Here is a 21,484-nt window from a genome sequence, read left to right as displayed (position 1 = left end):
AAGGCTTTCCATGAGCGATTGAAGAACTACATTATCCCATTCAAACAGAAAAATAAGATTGTGATGTACTATGTCAACAAGCAGGTTGTACCTCCTGTGTCAGAATGCAGTCAGGAAATGGGCCATTTCGCGTTGGATGGTGCTCAGAGTCACATCTAGTGGGGAAGGACAACATTCTGGCAGACAGACTTGAGTTATGTGGTCCTTGGACATGGGCATAGCCCAAAAGGTCTTTTGAGAGTGGGATACCCCCTTGATCTCTTTGCCACTCAGTTAATCAAGAATGTCTCTTAGTGTGGAGGAGTAGCCTAGTGGTTAGTGCAGCGGACTTTGATCCTGGGGAGCTGGGTTCGGTTCTCACTGCAGCTCCTTGTGACTGTGGGCAAGTCACTTAACCCTCCATTGCCCCAGGTACAAAATAAGTACCTGTATATATGTAAACCACTTTGAATGTAGTTTCAAAATACCACAGAAAGGTGGTATATCAAGTCCCATTTCCCTTTCCCTTCTATTGCAGACTAGGATCCTGCAATAAACTAGCCTTAAATACCTTTCTCCTCCATTGAGAGAGAGGGGTTTTCTGTATGCATATCTTCCTACACCTTTCATAGCAAAAATCCTGAAATTCAGGCAGGACAGGGGAACCATAATAGTGATCATTCCTTATTTGCTGAGGCAGATATGGTTTCCTCTTCTTCTGGAGCTAGCCTCTGAAGATCCAGGGAAACAGAAATGCTCCAACTCTCAGGACACAGTACTAGGAATCCCTTCTGCATCCCAAACTTCAGACCCTATTCCTCACTATTTGGATGTTGAGAGTTTAATAGTGGATTCTTTTTGCCTTCCTGAGAGTGTCTCGCTTCCAGGAGGTCCTATGGTTTTACATCTGTGATGGTAAGGAGCTAGATTCTTTTTTTCCTGTTATACACAAAATCTGCTTGAATACCTTCTACACTTGCCAGCCAGGTCTTAAGACCAACTCAGGGTTCACCTCGGTGCAGTTGGCACCTATCATTACCATGTAGAAGATAAACCCATCTCTGTTCAGTCTTTGTGTTTACATCATGTGAGGCTTGCTTCTATTGAAGCCTTCTTTCAATCCTCCTTAAGAGATCTCAGTGTAGATTTAATCCAACTGATAAACTCCTTTTAAGCCACTTGATAGTACCTGACCTGGAAGTCTTATTTTTGATGGTGATCACTTCAGCACGCTTATTCAATGAGCACCAGGCTCTAGTAGCTGGTCCACCTTATACAGAATTTTACAACAGAGTGATCTTGTGCAGACATCTTAAGTTCCTTCCTAAAGTAGTGTCGAAATTCCATCTTAGTCAATTGTTCTGCCAACATTTTCCCCCACACTGCGTGCCCAAAAGTACACTGCACACTTTGGACTGCAAGAGAGCCTTGTCTTTCTACCTGGAGCTGACAAAAATTCAGGTTTTTTTATTTGTTTTGACCTAAACAGGATGGACTGCCATCGGCAAACACACTCTTTCAAATTGGCTTGAGGACTGCATTTTCTTTACTTGTACCTAGACTGGGCATGACTCAAGGGTCATGCCACAGCTCATAATGAAAGAGCCATGGTAGCCCACTTGAAATCAGCCTCCATAGAGGAAATTTGCAGAGCAGCCATATGGACTAGAGAGTTGCTCAGGGACAGAAATCTAACCTATCCCCACCAGTTCCTGCCACAAGTAATCTCCATCCTGGCCCGCCCAGCCCCTGCTGCACCACACCACCGCAGTCACCTTGCCGTTCCCCCTCCCCCACCCCCCAAGAAAGAGATCTGCATGAAAGAAAATATTTATTTTTATTATTTTGAGTTATGGAAACCATTTGTCCCTGAAATGTGTTCAAAACAGAATAATCCATTTGCACAAAAGAGATGAGGTGAAGATGTGATTCCATGTACCCCAATGAGAATTTAATTTTACTTACAATCTTTATAACACCAGGCTTCCCAAGGCAGATTATAAGAGCAGTTAAGATGAACCCATCAGTAAACAGGATATCCTCACTGAAATTTGGCCATGTATTGCTATATTGTATAGAACAGTGTAGAAAAATAAGCACAAAATACAGCCTTTATTAGTGCTGTTTCCACCAGGTACAATAAATTTTGAAGCCGTTTTAGCAATATTCAGTTTTGATTTCATGATATCTATATTTACATATGAGAAGCTTTCAAATAAATTAAAATGTTGTCAGATAAGTAAAATAAAATCTTTTGTTCTCCACCTTTTAAGATGCTGCCTATCTAACTGGAACAGCTTTTGACTTTTTACAGATGGACCATGCATAAAGTCTGTTGCTATTGTTAAGTAGCATTTGCTGTTATTTTGGGTGAACCAGTGTGGCAGCAGTCTCCACCCTTATAATGGGCTAGATAGCCTCGTACTGTCTCATCTTCTTGCCCTTTACCAATCTTTTTCTCCCCACGACTGACTGATATCCATCCACCTCCTCTCCAGTCCTAGGTGCCCTCCCCGCACATACCTCAAGGAACTCTGGTGATCTAGTGACTTCTTTGGGGCAGGAAAGATTCCCACTCTTTCCTGCTTCTGTCACTGATCCTCATATCGCTGCTACCACTTTTTTAAAATGGGTGCTCATACTTCAAGCAGTGGCCTCACAAGACTTCCGTTCACCTCTTCTGTTTCCTGTGGAGCCCTCGTTTTCCAGCACAGCAACCTTAAATAAAAGAAAGAAATGAGAAGGAAAGAGGGTTGCTGGCAAGCATGGGGCAGAGTATCTGAGCCTTTCTCATCTGTGGTAAGACTTGTGGAGACTGTGAGCTTGGGGGGGGGGGGGGGGGGGAGCAGCTGTCAGTGGTAAGTCCAACTAAAGTTTGACTCGGAACCGCTTGGAGGGCTGCAAGTTCTGTTTGGTGCAGGGGAGGGATCCTGACTCACCACTTGGAACACGTGCTGCCCTGGTGACAGTTGAGGTGAAAGGCAACTCCTGCGGAGGCAGTTAAGCAGTATTTCTGCTGTGGGACCTGCCGTCTGTTGTCAGGCCGTTGCAATGTGTGGACACTGGGAATTCCACAGGACACGGAGAAAATGGTTGACTGCAGCAGATCTTTGGATTCAGCTCAGCATCCGAATATGCTGGAGTCTTCAGACTCTCCAGCAGGGTTGGTGCATAGTTTGATGCAGAAGAGCACGGGACCGGACGCCGTTTTGTCCCAGTGGATAGTAGTATTCCTAGCTGGAATTCTTCTGGATATAGACAGAACCTAAATAAGGGGATATACCTCAATAATCAACCTCTGTACAAGTTTCCCCAAGGGTAATATGAGTACTGAAGACAATGTATATCTCCAAATGTATTATATCATGGAAATAATAATTAAAAAAAAAAAAAGAAAGAACACAATGCTCAAATTCACTTACCTGTGCAGTGCTTCGAGTAGCAAAGAACTTGCTGACAATCAATCAGATTAGAATTGGAGATGCATAAGCATATCAAATAAAGATTGGAGTTTTTAAATTTTGGACAGTGCTTCTAAATTGTTTTATACATTGGATATAGTACATTGTATTTATCAAATTAGGAGCCCTATGATGGTGTGGAGCTTTACAGACCAAGAATATAGAAGAGTCTAAGCTAAGTGAATTTGAGTATTATGGTTTGGTTTTTTTTTTTATCTCCACGATATGGCTCATAAGGTATTTAGCTCTCCTTGAAAACACACACACACATTGTGTGATATATTTGGAGATATACACTGTCTTCAGTATTCGTATTACTCTTGGTGAAACTTGTAAAGAGGAATCCTTGTGGAAGCAGACTATCTCACCCTTAACTCTTAAATGACAAGAGTGCAGCACTTACGTTCTAATGCTTGCGTGTGCTGGATCCATCAGGGCTGGGGCACAGCACTCTTGGATAATTTGAGGAATCAGTGGATTCTTAGTGTTAGACTGTGCTGTAAGGCCGCCTTCATTTCTTGCAGTTTCTGCATGAGGTGGGCCTCTAATACCTTTGGCTATTCCCCTTTTTATGACTTGGAAATGGGGACTGCAGTTTCTTCTCCCAACATTTGTCTTAGCAAACTTCCATTGAAAGTAAAATGCTCTTCGTGGAAGATCTGGGAACCTTAGTAACATAGTAAGTGACGGCAGATAAAGACCTGAATGGTCTATCCAATGACTATCTTGGATTCTAGATCTTATTGTTCCTGAGACAAGACCAAGCCTTTGGCACATTTCTCATAAAGTTAAAACAGGTTGCATGAAGAGTGAAGGTACTGGTTGGTCTATTGGTCTTTTATAGCTATTACCACCATTTCTCCGCGGACAAGCAGGCTGCTTGTTCTCACTGATGGGTCGGCATCCACAATGGCCCGAAATCGGCAATTTTTCTCAGCAAAAATAGGCAAAGCTTTGCCAGAGCCTTCTAGAACGCTGGGCGCGCGCACCGCTCATGCACGGCCGTCTTCCCACGCAGCGTGCGCGAGTCCCCGCTCAGTTTTTTTCTTTTCTGCGGTTGGAGTGTGGCTGCTTGTTGGTCTCTCTCCGTTCGGCCCAAAGAAAGCCTTCCGTTTGTTTAGCGGTTTTTCTCCTCTTAGTATTCCTTTTCTTTTTCCCCTTCGTGTCTTTAAAAAAAAAAAAAAAAGGGATAACCTGAGTTGATGAAGTCGCAGTTACCTCACGACTCTATGGTTGTGGATTCCACTCTCAAGAGAGCCAAGAGTTCTAGAGATATTTCCTCGGCGCCCCCAGGGAGGGAATCTAGAACTCTGGACTCTTTTGGGAGAAAGGCCTATCAGTCCTCTATGCTCGTGTCCAAGATTCAGTCATACCAGCTCTACACGAGCATCCACATGCGGAACAATGTGAAGCAACTGGTGGACTTGGTGGACAAGCTCCCTCTGGAGCACGCCAGGCCTTTTCAGGAGGTGGTCAGGCAGCTGAAGGCGTGTTGTAAATTCCTGTCCAGGGGTGCTTACGACTCATTTGATGTTGCATCCAGAACCGCTGCTCAAGGTATAGTGATGTGCAGGCTCTCATGGCTGCGTGCTTCTGACCTGGACAATCGAGTCCAGCAGCGGATTGCGGATGTCCCTTGCCGGGGGGATAATATTTTTGGTGAGAAAGTAGAGCAGGTGGTCGATCAGATCCACCAGCGGGAAACCGCTATGGACAATCTCTCCCACTGGGCGCCTTCAGCTTCTACCTCATCAGGTAGATGTTTTTTTCCGGGGAAGGAGGAATGCTCCCTATGCCTACAATAAGCGCAGGTACAGTCCTCCTTCCCGACAGCCTTCTCAGGCTTGAGCCCCAGCGCGCTCGTTCTTGTCAACAGCGTGCGCCCAGTCAGGCCCCTGCAGCACCCCAGCAAAAGCAACGGACAGGCTTTTGACTGGCTCCAGGTGAGCATAGCCGCTATAAAAGTGTCTGTGCCGGACGATCTACTGGTCGGGGGGAGGTTATAATGTTTTCACCAAAGGTGGCCTCTCATAACCTCCAATCGGTGGGTTTTACAAATAGTCCGGCTCGGATACTCCCTCAGTTTGATCTCCAGACCTCCAAATTGCCCACCGGGAGCTCAGTCCTTCAGCTTCCAACACAGGGCAGGTACTTGCAGAGGAACTCTCCGCCCTTCTCAGCTTCAATGCGTTCGAGCCCGTTCCACCGGGGCAAGAAGGGTACTTCCTTGTGCAAAAGAAAACGGGGGGGGGGGGGGGGGGGATGCGTCCCATCCTAGACCTAAGGGCCCTGAACAAATTCCTGGTCCGAGAAAAGTTCAAGATGGTTTCCCTGGGCACTCTTCTTCCCATGATTCAGGAAAACGGTTGGCTATGCTCTCTGGACTTAAAGGATGCTTGTACACACATCCCGATACTTACAGCTCACAGGAGGTATCTTCGATTCCGTCTGGGAGCGCAGCACTTCCAGTATTGTGTGCTGCCCTTTGGTTTCGCGTCTGTGCCCAGAGTATTTACAAAATGCCTGGCAGTAGTTGCAGTGTCGGTACACAGACTGGGAGTGCATGTGTTCCCTTATCTCGACGATTGGCTGGTGAAGAACACCTCAGAGGCAGGAGCTCTGCAGTCCATGCAGATGACTATTCAACTGCTGGAGCTACTCGGGTTTGTTATAAATTACCCCAAGTCCCATCTTTTCCCTGTTCAAATACTGGAATTTATTGGAGCTCTGCTGGACTCACAGACAGCTCGTGCCTATCTTCCCGAGGCGAGAGCAGATAATGTTCTGTCTCTAGTTTCCGTGGCCAGAGCGTCTCAACAGATCACAGCTCGGCAGATGTTGAGACTTTGGGGCCATATGGCCTCCACAGTTCACGTGACACCCATGGCCCGTCTTCACATGAGATCTGCTCAATGGACCCTAGCTTCCCAGTGGTATCAAGCTGCAGGGAATCTAGAGGATGCGATCCAGCTGTCCACCGAATTTCACAATTCCCTTCTGTGGTGGATGATTCGATCCAATTTGACCTTGGGACATCCCTTTCAAATTCCTAAGCCTCAAAAAGTGCTGACAACGGATGCATCCCTTCTGTGGAGGGGAGCTCATATAGATGGTTTCACACTCAAGGAGTTTGGTCCCTCTAGGAATCAGGTCTTCAGATCAATCTCCTGGAGTTGTGAGCGGTCTGGAACGCTCTAAAGGCTTTCAGAGATCAGCTGTCCAATCAAATTATTCAAATTCAGATGGACAATCAGGTTGCCATGTACTATATCAACAAGCAGGTGGGTACTGGATCTCGCCCCCTGTGTCGGGAGGCCATCCTGATGTGGCTTTGGGCTCGCTGTCACGGCATGCTTCTCCAAGCCACGTATCTGGCAGGCGTAAACAACAGTCTGGCAGACAGGTTGAGCAGGATAATGCAACCTCACAAGTGGTCGCTCAACTTGGGCGTGGTTCACAAGATCTTACAAGCGTGGGGCACCCCCTTGGTGGATATTTTTGTTACTCAGATCAATCACAAGGTTCCTCAGTTCTGTTCCAGACTTCAGGCCCACGACAGGCTAGCGTCGGATGCCTTTCTCCTTCATTGGGGGAAAGGCCTTCTGTATGCATATCCTCCCATACCTCTGATGGGGAAGACTTTGCTGAAACTCAAGACTGTGGAACCATGATTCTGATAGCTCCCTTCTGGCGGCATCAGATTTGTTCCCTCTTCTTCTGGAGTTGTCCTCCAAAGAACCGTGGAGATTAGAGTGTTTTCCAACCCTCATTACTCAGAACAAAGGGGCATTTCTGCATCCCAACCTCCACTCTCTGGCTTTTCACGGCCTGGATGGTGAGAGCTTAGAATTCGCCTCCATGGGTTTCTCAGAGGGTGTCTCCCAAGTCTTGCTTGCTTCCTGGAAAGATTCCACTAAGAGGTGTTACTCTTTCAAATGGAGGAGGTTACCATCTGGTGTGACAGCAAGGCCCTAGATCTTCTTTCTTGTCCTACACAGACCCTGCTTGAATACCTTCTACACTTGTCAGAGTCTGGTCTGAAGACCAACTCCTTAAGGGTTCATCTTAGTGCGATTAGTTCTTTTCATTATCGTGTAGAGGGTAAGCCTATCTCTGGACAGCCTTTAGTTCGCTTCATGAGAGGTTTGCTTTTGTCAAAGCCCCCTGTGAAACCTCCACCAGTGTCATGGGATCTCAATGTCGTTCTCACCCAGCTGATGAAACCTCCTTTTGAGCCACTGGATTCCTGCCATCTGAAGTACTTGACCTGGAAGGTCATTTTCTTGGTGGCTGTTACTTCAGCTCGTAGAGTCAGTGAGCTTCAAGCCTTGGTAGTGCATGCTCCTTATCTCAAGTTTCATCACAACAGAGTAGTCCTCCGCACGCACCCTAAGTTCTTGCCGAAGGTGGTGTCAGAGTTCCATCTGAACCAGTCAATTGTCTTGCCAACATTTTTTCCCTGTCCTCATACCCGCCCTGCTGAACGTCAGTTGCACACCTTGGACTGCAAGAGAGCATTGGCCTTTTATGTGGAGCGGACAAGCCCCTTCAGACAGTTTGCCCAAATGTTTGTTTCTTTTGATCCCAACAGAAGGGGAGTCGCTGTTGGGAAACGCACCATTTCCAATTAGCTAGCAGATTAAATTTCCTTCACTTATGCCTAAGCTGGGCTGACTCTTGAGGGTCATGTCACGGCTCATAGTGTTAGAGCCGTGGCAGCGTCGGTGGCCCACTTGAAGTCAGCCACTATAGAAGAGATTTGCAAGGCTGCGATGTGGTCATCAGTCCACACATTCACATCCCATTACTGCCTTCAGCAGGATTCCCAACGCGGCAGTCGGTGCTGCAGATTCTGTTCGGGGTTTAGAATCCAACTCCACCCCCCTAGACCCAATTTTCTTCTTTTCCAGGCTGCACTCTGTTATATTTTTACTTCGCAGGTCAATCCTTATTATGTCCTCGCCGTTGTGAGGCCCAATTGACCTTCCTTGTTGTTTTGAATGAGCCTGGGCTGCTAGGGATACCCCATCAGTGAGAACAAGCAGCCTGCTTGTCTTCGGAGAAAGTGAAGATACTTACCTGTAGCAGGTATTCTCTGAGGACAGCAGGCTGATTGTTCTCACAAACCCACCCACCTCCCCTTTGGAGTTGTCTTCTTCTCTTTGTCATTGCTTTTGACATAACTGTGCGGGGACTCGCGCGGGCCTCGCGTTCTAGAAGGCTTTGGCAAAGTTTTGCCAATTTTTGCTGAGAAAAATTGCCGATTCTGGGCCGTTGTGGACGCCGACCCATCAGTGAGAACAATCAGCCTGCTGTCCTCTGAGAATATCTGCTACAGGTAAGTATCTTCACTTTCCTATTTGTAGTCAAGTACTTTCAGAATGGTAGTAGATCAGGCAATCAAAGAACTTGGATCTCCACGGTAACAAGGAGGTTGTTTGTCTTCACTTCTCTCAGGGATGGACAGGCAGATGCTTCTCTGTGTGCAACTATCTTGCTACTTTACAGATCCTTCTAGATTGAAGAATGACAAAACTGCTTTCAGAATAGAGAGTTGCATGGGGACAAAAATGTAACCAGTCCCCACCCGTCTCTGCAAGACTTTAATCTGTCCCCATTCAGTCCTGCAAGAATTTAATGGTACATACAAAATAATTCTGGTTGGCTCTCTTGTCTGTCTCTGGGTTCAAGCCGGAGCACTTGCAGGCAAAGAAGGAACAGAAGAGACATTACAAGTCTGTCCGGTATCGGCCCTAGTTCATCACAGCCGAAGTAGCCATCTAAGCGTCACTCAACACATCCGCACACATGCAGCCATTTAAGTTTACGTTTTTTAAAACTTCCATTTTTTTAATTGGAGATTCTCTGTGTTCATCCCATGCCTTTTTGAATTCTATCTCCATTTGTGTCTCTACCACCTCCTTAATGGAGATTTTCCGCATCTGTCCTGTTAAAGCGAGGAGACAGCACTCAAAGAACTTGGTACTCAGTATGTGAGAGGCTGGCAGAAGTGCAGCGTACACTTCCATGGGAACCCCGCAGGAATTTTCCTTCCCTGCGGGAACCTCACAGGAACTACTTTCGACCCTACGTGAAATCCGTAAACCCCATTCCTGTGCAAGTCTTTCAGAATCATCTGAGGAAGAAGGGCAACCTTCGAAAGCTAATCAAGAAATGTATTAAGTTATGTCCAATAAAAAAGGTATCATCTTATTTTCTTTTCCATGTTTGATTTCTATTGAGAATCATCTGGAGAATCAGAATATATTCCTATTACTTCAAAACTGAAATCTTGATCATGAGATGGAAATGTTCATTGTTTAATAGAGTTCACTTGGGTTTTGATGAGCAATATATTCTCCCACGCCCAGTTTACTGTGGGCTGCTGAAATAACGGGAGAAGTCAAAGCAGTGGTGGGGAACAAACTACAACTGATATTGGATAAACTAGACAGCATAGAGGAGAGGCAAGCGGCTCTGGTGACAGATCTTCATGAGACACAGCAGCGGCTGGGGAAGGCAGAGGAGGATATTCGGAAGGTGGCGGAAGAACAACCAAAAATGGCTGCCCAATTGATGGAATTAGAAATGAAGGTGGAAGACCTAGAGAACTGCTCTAGGAGAAACAATCTTAGACTTGTGGGTCTTCCTGAGAACTTTCTGTAAATTCTTGGAACAATGGCTGACAGGGGCGCTGTTGAGTATAGGCCTAGCGGAAGGGCTGAAAATAGAGAGGGCGCATTGGATGGGTCCTAGAAGAGAGAACGCAGAGCGACCTAGAGTGGTAATCTTAAAGGTCTTAAATTACGCTCATAAAATGGAAATTCTACAGTCTTTGAGAGCAGGGAAATCCTTGGAGTACCAGGGCACTAAAATCCTATGTTTTCAAGACTACTCATCAAAAGTTTCAGCAGCAAGAAAAGACTTTGCACCGCTGTGCTCTAAACTGTTTGGAATGAAGTAAAAATTTAGTCTTCTGTATCCTGCGCGGCTGAAGGTGATCAATAACGGGCAAACACTCTTTTTTGAAAAAGTTCAGGAGGCCAAGGCTTATGTGGATAAATTAATGAGGGCGCCCAGTAGTGAATGAAGAAAAGACAGCGGACTTTTGGTGAAAAGTACTAATCCACTGGAAATTTGAGAAGAACTTGCAAAGATCCGAAAGGGGAGCCTGATATAGGGGGATTTAAGGCAGTTGGACTGAGGAAAATAACATGGAATCCTATGTTAGCCTTGGAGGAGTTTGTTTCGTTGTCAGAAAAGGAAACTGGAAAGCCAAGAATGGGGCCCAAGAGCAAGGATCAAGAATTCACACCGGAGGGACAGTGGGAGGGTTTGATCCCTCAATATTACACCTGGGTGTTCCAATCCCTGAACCCACATTCAGGGATTGGAACACCCAGGTGTAATATTGAGGTTCAATGCCAAGTGGCATGAGAGAGGTAATGTATATGGGTGGGGAAGGAGGGGAAGGGGGAGGGAGGTTTGGGCAGGAGGGGGAGGGAGGGTGGGGTTGAGAGTTCGTGGGCGGGGACTGTGCGCGTGTTGTGGGGCTCTGAGTGCTAAATGAAATGGAGAACAAGAGTTGGATGTATTGACGGATGTACCCGGGGGGGGGGGGGGGGGGCTGGGACATCTCCTGGGTGGGAATGACGGTATGCTGCAGGAGAACAGTGATGGCCGAATAAGGGGGGTATGACAACATTGCAAATTGTAACCTGGAATGTGGGGGGCATACATTCACCAATTAAGAGACAGAAAATATTAAAAGTCCTTAATGATCAGAAAGCATCAATTGCATTCTTGCAGGAGACTCATTTAACACAAACAGAACACGCAAAATTGAAACGTTGGTGGGTGGGAGAGATTTTTTAATCCCCGGGAAAGGAGGAGTGATAATTTTGATCCGGAAAGGAATACACGTGGAAGTATATTTTTAGATTGTAAGCTCTATTGAGCAGGAATTGTCTCTCTGTGTCAGGTGTTCAGTGCTGCATGCGTCTGTTAGCACTATACAAATGCTAATAATAATAATAATAGTAGGGGACCTTAAGGGGGAGGTATGTCTTGGCGTCAGTGGTGTTGGACAGACAGCCTATGATGTTATGTAACATATATGCCCCAAATACATACAAGAGGCAGTTTTTTTTTTTTACCCGGGTTCTTCGCAGAATACAGGGCCTAGTAGAGATACCTAGCGTACTGGGGGATGACCTGAATGAGGTGGCAGACCCGGTTCTGGATAGATCTAAACCAGCGGGGAGGGAGCTGTCCAGGACTAGGAGTGGAATTGTAGCACTGGAGGAGGCCCTGGATGTTGAGGATGTGTGGAGAACTCTTAATCCATTGGAGAGGGATTACACGCATATTTCGAGGACCCACTTTACATTGTCTCGCGTTGATTACATATTACTAACTAGAGAGCTGCTCACTCAGGTGGAACATACTAGAATAGGTCCTATAGTTGGATCAGACCATGCCTGGGTAGCGGTGAGGTTGAGGCTGGAGGGGGTGGCCTAGGGGAGACTACTCGTGGCGCTTCCCAGTCTGGCTCTACCGTGATGGCCAGTTCTTGCCTTATCTGATAAATAGCTGGAAGGAATATAAAGGCAATAATGAGACTCATAGGGCGGATCCGGTGCTTTTTTGGGAGACTGCAAAGGCTGTACTCAGAGGAGAAATCATAGCGTATGCCAGTTTTAAAAAAAAAGGGCGAGGCAAAAGGAAATACTTCGGCTGGAGAAGCGAGTGACTCTTCTGAGGCGGCAATACAGCCGTGAGCATTTGCAGAGCATTCGGGCCCAGCTACTAGAGTCGCAACAGGCTTTTAATGAGTTGTTACATCATAAAGTTCAGACATCCTTAGCATACTATCAGCCTTATTTTCGAACGTGATGGGCGCCCAGATTTCGACCCAACTCAGGAGATAGGTGCCCATCTCGCAAAGGTGTCCAAATCGGTATAATCGAAAGCCGATTTTGGGCGTCTTCAACTGCACTCCGTCACCGGAACGAACAAAGTTGACGGGGGCATGTCGGAGGCGTGGTGAAGGCGGGACTGGGTTGTGTTTATCGGCCGAGGAGAGATGGGCACCTTCGGTCAATAATCGAAAAAACAAGGGTGTTTTTAGCGCGAATTTAGGTCACTTTTTTTGGACCTTTTTTTTTTTTCATGGACCCTTTTTTTTTTCACAAACAAATCCCAAAAAAGTGCCCTAAATGACCAGATGACCACCAGAGGGAATCAGGGATGACCACCCCTGACTCCCCCAGTGGTCACTAACCCCCTCCCACAAAACAAAAAACAACTTTAACAACTTTTTTTTCCAGCCTGTTTGCCACCATCAAATGCCATACCCAGCTCCATCACAGCAGTATGCAGGTCCCTGGAGCAGTTGTTAGTGGGTGCAGTGGACTTCAGGCAGGTGGACCCAGGCCCATCCCCCCCCCCCCCCCCCCCCCCCCCACCTATTACACTTGTTGTGGTAAATGGGAGCCCTCCAAACTGCCCCCAAAACCCACTGTACCCACATGTAGGTGCCCCCTTTCAGCCGTAAGGGCTATGGTAATGGTGTAGAGTTGTGGGTTTTGGGAGGGATTTGAGGGGCTCAACACCCAAAGGAAGGGAGCTTTGGACTTGGGAGGTATTTGACTTTTTTAATTGTTACAAGTGCCCCCTAAGGTGCCCGGTTGGTGTCCTGGCGTGTGAGGGGGACCAGCGCACTACGAATCCTGGCCCCTCCCACAACCAAATGCCTTGGATTTGTTCGTTTTTGAGCAGGGCGCCTTCGGTTTCCATTATCGCTGAAAAACGAAACTGCCCAACTCAAATCCATACAAATCCGATGCATTTGCCGGGCACAAACCGTATTATCGAGAAAAAAAAGATGGCCGGCCATTTTTTTTTTTTTTCGAAAATACGGTCTGTCCCGCCCCTTCATGTACCCGTTCTCGGACATAGACGCCCATGGAGATGGGCGTTCGCGTTCGATTATGCCCCTCCACAAGTATCAATTATATAAGTTTGCCAATAAGGGAGGGAGGTTTTTGGCAAGGTTAATAAATAGGGAGGATAGGTTCCCGCAAAGTACTTACCTTAGCAGATAAACAAGGGACATTAGTACATAATCGTGAAATCTCCTGAATTTTTAAAAACTTTTTTGAAAACTTATATACACCACAAGTGGGGATCACTACACCTAGTGAGGCATATCTTTCAAGTGTAAATTTGCCCAAGTTGTCAGCTGATGAACTACGGGTGTTGAATGCAAATATCACTGTAGATGAGGTGACTTGGGTGCGTAAACAGAGCCCCCTGGGAAAGACACCGGGGCCTGATGGCATGAGTAATGAGTTTTATAAGTTGTTATAGGCCGAAGTCAGTCCGGTGTTGGCTGAGGTATTTAACCTCATTATCCAGCGTGGATATATGCCGACCCACCTAAACCAAGCCCATATATTGGTTCTATTGATACTGGGTAAATCGGCACAGCACCCAGAATCGTATCGCCCCATATCATTATTGAATTCAAAAACAAAATTTTTAGCTAAGATATTGGCAAACCAATTAGCCAGATATCTTCCCTCCTTGATAGAGGAATCTCAAGTGGGATTTGTTAGGGGGAGGAGGGTGGCAAAGAACATGAGGAGGATACTGGTAGCATTACTACTACTACTACTACTTAACATTTCTAGAGCGCTACTAGAAAAGGTACAGATGGATGGCATGTCAGCAATGTTAATCAGCTTCGATGCCGAAAAGGCTTTCTATAGAGTGGACTGGGGATTTTTATTCGCAGCGCTTAGGGTCTATTGCATGACAGGGTTTTTCGTACAGGGGATTAAAACCTTATTTACTGATCCTAGGGCGCAAGTAAGTATCAATGGTATGTTCTCGGAGTGGTTCTCCATTGGTAGACGAACCTGGCAGGGCTGCCCTCTCTCCCCGCTCTTATTTGTTTTGACACTTGACCCGTTGCTAAGGGAGATAAGTAATAATGTAGATATAAAGGGAGTGCAAATTCAAGATAAGGTGTTCAAAACTGCAGCATTTGCAGATGATCTGCTGGTGTTAATACAGGATCAGAAGAGTTCTTTGGAGTATCTTATGGAAAGTATACTGGAGTATGGCGACTTCGCTGGATTTAAATTGAACCTAGCAAAGTCAGAAGCCATGGCGAGCCCGGGGGTTAAGGGAGAAGGATGGGATCAGTTTCTCCTGCGTTGGGCGACTGGGGGCTTTAAGTACTTGGGGCATTCAGCTGCCGATGAATCCAGCGCAATTATACGCATATAATGTCCCCCAGTTGTTAAGAAACACTAAGGTGTAATTGTCCACGTGGATTTCCTTGCCCTTGTCTTTCGTGTGCCGGGTGCATTTATATAGTATGATAGTGTTTCCGAAATGGCTATGCGTGTTACAATCTCTACCAATTCGGTTGTTCAAAAAAGACCTGAAGGTGCTCCAGGGGCTGGTAGCCCGTTTTTGTTGGGCGAGTAAAAAACCAAAAATGAAATGGAGACATGTCAGTGGGGCCCAGGTAAATGGAGGGTTGGGTATGCCTGACAGGCGGGAATATAAGCATGTTAAGGCACTAAGAGATTGGGTTTTAGGTACGGCAACATACTACTACTACTGCTACTATTTATCATTTCTATAGCACTACAAGGCATACGCAGCGCTGTACACCATACACTAAAAGAGACAGTCCCTGCTCAAAGAACTTACAATCTAGATAAGACAGGAAAACAGACAGAACAATTAAGGGTAAGGGAATAAAGAGGTGAGGATAAAGGACATACACAGATATAACCGTGGCAAGAGCATATTTTGACCCCTGGCATATTAACTATTCGTTGCATGCTAAATCAAGTACCATCCCAATACAGATAAAAGACAGTGTTTTCTTAAAGCCTCTGTGTTTTCTGTGGCGTGATATACTGCAAATTTTGGGGCAGAGTCCTGAAAGCAGTGTATTGTTACCCATAATTTCCCACCAGGAAGAGAAAATAAAATATTTAGAGATTTAGAACAGCAGGGAGTGACTCTCTTGGAGAATTTTATACAGGTGGATGGAAAAGTACTTCCGTATTTAGAGTTTGAGAGGCGATGCGCTGGGGGGACCGTTGACGATACTCTCTTATTATCAGCTCTCATTATATTCATGGGCTTTCCAAAACGAGTCTATCACTGGAATTCGGGAAACAAATAAAAGAGTTTCTAGCTCGGGATGCAGTAGGGCAAGTTTCAGTGTCATGGTTCCATAAAGCACTGGAGGAGTATAGACCCAAAAGAGATGTTAAGGAGGTATCAGTGATGGAGTCAGGAAGTGGGAGGGAGAATAACAGAGGGGAGAACATTGGCAGCGCTTAAGGGAAGCGCGCTGGTAGTCCATAATGAGTTGCAGGAATGCCATTTTAGAACCATACATAGAGCTTACTTTTCTGCTAAGCAGGCATGGTATGCGGGAGTAGTGGAGGTGGATGAGTGCCTAAAATTTGCAATGGGAAATGCATCTTTCTTCCATGATATGTGGCAGTGCAGAGACATCCGGGTGTTCTGGTCAGCTCTCTCCTGGTTTATGACCTGGGTCTTGCGAAATCAGGTGGATTTCTCTTTTGAACGGGTGATGTTTAGTTCGGTTGCAATATGGGATAGGGGATCTCAGGAGGAAAAACATTTTCTTAGTAAGGCCTGCATCCTGGGGAAAAAGTGCATCTTAAATCATTGGGGTTTCAGATAGGGCACCATCATACTGGTATTGGAGGAATAGGCTCCATGAGCTCATGTTATGGGAATTGCATGATGCCCAGCACACACCAAAACGAAGGCAAAGATTCATTAGGGTGTGGGGGGCCTATTTGAATAGAACATCACGGGCACGGAGTCAGGTCATAAATGCACTGGGATAAGTTAGTGAGAATGAGTGGAGTATGGAAGAAGGGAATATGTGTTGGGAGCTAAGCAGAAAGTTATAGCTCTTGGGCTATGAGAGGCAATTCTGAAGGGGGAAGTTTAGGGTGGGGGAGGGTAGAAGGGGGAGGTTATGTTAAGAAACTGATTATGAGAATACTGATAAGTTGTAAATCAATTACGCTGTTCTTAACCTTTTGTAACATCAGTTATTAGGATAATCATTCGCAAAAGGGGGTGGGGGGGGAGTTGGGGCTTTATAGAGGATAGCGATGGGTATAGATTGAATAGTTTATATATGGAGCAGTGGGGGTAAATGTAAAAGTTTGACATTTCATCATATGCTTCTGTTCTCTTGGTTGATTTGACTTGCATTGTATGTATGTTTATTGATACCCATATGTTGCATAACATGCCATCAATAAAAAAGTTGAAACATAAATACAGAATTTGATTCAGTTAACCACAATATTTTAATAGATCGTTTTAAAATCCTGTTGAATTTCAGGTAAAGTTCTAGCTTGGTTTGAATCATATTTATCCAATTGTCAATTTCAAGTGTATTATAATGGAAAAACATCAAATTGAGTGCCTTTGAATTTGGGATTACCACAAGGATCAGCACTCTTTTGTTTGATCTTTATTTGCATCCAATTTGAGTATTATCCACTCTAGCGGTAGAGTTTTGGTTACACTAATGATATACAATGTTTAGTTCTAGTGAGGATCTTTATTGGTGAAACCTATACATTTATTAACTTTTGTATGAGAACTGTTCTTGGATGACTGCAAATCATTTATTTGTAAACGTTTTGAAGATGCAGTTCTTGTTGTCTCAGGCAAAAATGGTCTTCTGCCCACAAGAAGTACTGTTTGATAGGATCTCCATTACATACTTCAGGAGTTGACAGATCTTGGCATCATATTGGATTAATATCTTCAGTTAAGAAAAGTAATTAAAATGTTTTTGTACCAACTAAAGTTAGTAGGTAGGTTAAGGGGTCAATTGAACAAAATTTTGAAATTGGGTTATGCCATACTTGGTCACTGCAGTACACTTTATTTGGAGTTACTGGAATATGCTTTGCATGCATTACAGGTAGCATGGAACCTCCCATTTTGATCATATAGCACCAATCCTAAATAAACCTACATTGGCTACCCATCATTTGGTATACCCAATTTAAGATTTTGTTGTTCATTTATAAATCTCTGTGAATGTATCATCACCTCATCAGTTAAGATCAGTTAATAAAGGTTTTTTAGATACTCCAATATTTTGTCAAGTCTGCTTTGAAGAGTCATAACTTAAAATGTTTTGTGTGCAGGGCTGAGTTTATGAAACTCATTTCCTCAAGAACTAAGTTCACTTCCATCCTTATTGGCTTTTTGCAAAAGTTTAAAAGCATGGTTGTTTCTAGTTTTTGGTTCCGAGTTTAATTTAAACTGGAACTTCCCTGCAGTTTGTTTTTATTTGGATTGTTTGTTTCTGTTTGATTTTAGTAAGTGTGCTTAGTAAGAATAACTAGAGTGTATTCTTTTTGAATGTGTTGAACATTTGTTTGTTCATTTCTCTGCCTAGAGTGTCCTTCCACAGATCTTGGAATTTTTGCAGGATAGCATGGGCAAGGGTCTGGCCCTGGGGTCCTTACGAGTTTGGTTGCTGGCTCTGGCCTGTTTTCAGGGCTTGATACAGGGCAAGCATCTGGATATCTCCCTGTTTCTGCGGGTAGCTTGTCTTCGCTTGCCAGTGTGTTTGAGCATAGGAATAACCTAATGGTTAGTACAGTGGCTTGAGAACCTGGGGAACTGAGTTTTGGTGCCCATTGCATCCTTGTGACTCTGGGCAAGTCACTTAAACCTCCATTGCTCCAGGTGCAAAATAAGTATCTGTATATGATATGTAAACCACTTTGATTGTAACCACCGAAAGGCGGTATATCAAGTCCCATCTCCTTTCCCTTTCTTCCCCCTGTTTTGACCTGATTTTACACCCTTCCTCACTGACACAGACTACTCAATTACTGTAGATTCTTTTGGATTTGTATTAGGTAAATGAGACTTTTATTAGAGGTTCATTATTGTCTAAGATACACAATGATTAAGCTATATACCTAAAAAGAAACAATACCTATCTATAGTTAAAAAGAAACATCATTGCATCACTGGTCTCTACATCCAAGCAAAGCTAGGAGTCTCTTGGCCAGGAAAAGAAACAATAATATATCATAATGTACATACGTCACTGGTCCTTAATCTCTACATCCAGGCTCTTATCAGCTGGTGGGGGCCCTGTTCACAGCAAAAGCCAGGAGTCTTGACCAGGAAATAAAGTTCTCTGCACAGTACGTACTTTACTCACAGACGAGCTCCCAATTTCACTGGCAAAAATTCCCCTTTTTATTAGGCTTAGAACTTATGTTCAGAGCTAAGGAAAATTACAGAGTGCTTGAGAATTTCTCTGTTTAGGTAAACAAGCCATACTGTGGGAATGTGGTCACATTTTTCTCAGTCCAGGTGGCCAGTCTGAACTCAACAGGCTCCACCTCTCCCTTCACATACCAAATTAATTAGAGCTGTGTCTTACACATTCCAAATCATTTCACACAAACAGAATTACTTCTAATAAAAAATACAGGCCTCGAGTGCACTGTCAGTCAAGGCAGAGGTGAAAAACATTCTTTAAAATCTTCCATTACACCCCCAGGACCTGAATCTGGTTTTGTCAGTCTTCACCTCTCCCCCTTTTGAGCCTCTGGGGGATTTCATTCTCGAGGATGTGCAAGCCATATATGGAAGCCTGATCCCTAGTGGTGTAGTCGGGGCAGGAGCAATCCTGGTAGCTCTTGCCCATGCCAGCTTAATTTTAAAAATGACCATCGCAACCTCTAGCAACAGTTTCACAGCAGTCATTTTGAAAGCAGAGCCAGCAGGAGAGAAAGGGATCACTCCTTCCCAGACTGTACTACTAGACTACCAAGGTTTGTAGAATAGGCCCTAAGAATGGTTACTCTGCTGCTGCTGCTCAAGGGGAAGGGAGGGATGGATGGATGGATGCAGTGAGTGAGGAGTAACTAATCCTGTTTGGGAGGATGGAGACAGAGCCTGGATTATCTGACCATCAGTTAATCCGGAATGCCGGATAACCTGAAGGTCAGGTAATTGGAAACCTTGCTACTGTCACTGCTGTCAGTGTAAATGCTCATACTAGCAAGAATCATTTAGATAAACAATGAAAATGCTTGTCAAAATTCTCAAGCCTGGAAAATCCAAATGGGTTTGCTAAATCCATGAAGAGGCATGATAACATTCCTAAATGGGTGGAATTTTGAGGTGGGAGATAAGGGAAATAGGCTATGTTTCTGAGACCTACCCTGTCAAAAATGACTGATCCACTAAGATTAAGGTCATTTTAGGGTCACAGTTGAAAAGCGCTTTAAATTCATTCACATCAACGGTCTGCTCTTATTTAACGTTATATTTAGTACAGGAGAATGTGGAGCTGTTTAAAGTTTTTAAAAGTACATGTTCATCATTCCCGCTTCCATGGTCATGAATCAAGGTACCACTGCTATGATTCTTGTCAAACAAGTATTTTACTTTGCTTGAGTATAATTGAGACCTAAAGGTGAATCTCTTGGAAGTAGAAATTAAAAATGAGGCTTCACCATAGTAAAATGAGTATACCAATTCTTCTCTAATAAATAAAAGTATAAAATGAAAGGAAATAGCTACATTTCCAATAAAAAGGAAGCTAAAGTAACAAGTCAAAAATCTGGAGGTTCATATGTTGTGAAGAATCAGGTGAGCATGCCTATTTTCCACAAGCTGGAATGTGCAGTAAGTCTTTTCTGCATTAAACAGAAATGTGAATCTTGCTTTCTACACAAGCTAGATGTCAGTTACTCTGAGTATGTGAAATTTCTACTTGAATGGAGTTATAATGTGAATACCTTGTGGTTTTGTGGTAGGTTCTCCCCAATGGGCGTGGATCACATGAGCGGGATTTCAGGTGTGAATGTCCCTGGAAGTGCATCATCCGGCTGGTGCATCTTCATCTACAACCTGGGCCAGGACGCCGATGAAGGGATCCTCTGGCAGATGTTTGGTCCCTTTGGTGCCGTTACCAACGTGAAAGTTATTCGGGATTTCAACACCAACAAGTGCAAAGGTTTTGGTTTTGTGACCATGACAAACTATGAAGAAGCGGCAATGGCCATTGCAAGCCTCAATGGTTACCGCCTGGGGGACAAAATTTTACAGGTTTCCTTCAAAACCAGCAAGTCCCACAAATAATTGGCTGATGCTTTTTGTATGGAATAGATAATTAAGATTAACAGAAAGTTGGGAAATTTTTGTTAGTGTAAAACTCATTTTGCGCCAATTTTCACAAGTGTTTGTCTTAGTCTAAATGAAAAGTAAAAAAAAGTTTTTTTATACTCTGGGATGCAACTTACATGTTCAAATGTTTGAAATATCCCATCAATGTTAGACCAATTTTAAGTTCCTTAAGTTATTTACTTAAAACTATAAAAAATTAAATGAGTAGTTCACATTCAGAATGCCCTATGGATGGTGGTAAATGTGAGCATGCTTAACTTAGAAGACTCTCTAAGATTTGTTCCAGGGGATCTTGTATTTTCCAAATGTTGGAAACAGCCTTTTTAATTGTATGTGTCAGGCTGACAACTTTGAAGGGATTTTTGTTTGTTTGTTTCTCCTTCTCAGTAGCTTAATGAGTCTTCAAAGTTACTAAGATATTTTAGTTGTCAGCACTTGTTTTACAGAGCAGTTTTCTTAGCTGCACTCAGAAAACATATTAGGCTTTATGAAGCAAAGGTCTTACAAGGAACCGCATGCTGGTCAAATTTTTAACACCATTGATGAGGTAGCTTGCACAAGAGATACTGGTTAAAGTCAAATTCAAACTTTTAAAGATTTTTTGTAAGCCCCATTTCTAGTAGGGAAGGACCAAAGAGTTTCAAAAGAAACTCATGTGAAGATTCCAGAGTCAAAGTTCAACTGCAAAACCAAATGGAAATGTGATTCTATGTTGCTACTTCATCATACCAAGTCTTGTATGTCACAATACTGCATGCATCATGGTTCAGTGAGATCCATGCCCTCTTTGG

General features: G+C 44.3%; 1 protein-coding gene across 2 annotated transcripts in view; it reads left to right on the top strand.

The window, feature by feature from the left end:
- ELAVL1 (ELAV like RNA binding protein 1) overlaps positions 1–20,791 on the top strand; it is a 108,566-nt gene extending 87,775 nt beyond the window's left edge. For both annotated transcript variants that reach the window (XM_030218538.1, XM_030218537.1), the window contains exon 6: positions 20,324–20,791. In XM_030218538.1, coding sequence (XP_030074398.1) covers positions 20,324–20,648 — 325 coding nt within the window. In that variant the 3' untranslated portion in view covers positions 20,649–20,791. The remainder of the gene's footprint in view (positions 1–20,323) is intronic.
- The last annotated feature ends 693 nt before the right edge of the window (positions 20,792–21,484 follow it).

Source organism: Microcaecilia unicolor, chromosome 11, assembly GCF_901765095.1.
Source record: "Microcaecilia unicolor chromosome 11, aMicUni1.1, whole genome shotgun sequence".
NCBI classification, from domain to species: Eukaryota; Metazoa; Chordata; class Amphibia; order Gymnophiona; family Siphonopidae; genus Microcaecilia; species Microcaecilia unicolor.
Note: the sequence above shows the minus strand (reverse complement) of the source record. Positions and strands in the feature narration are given on the sequence as shown.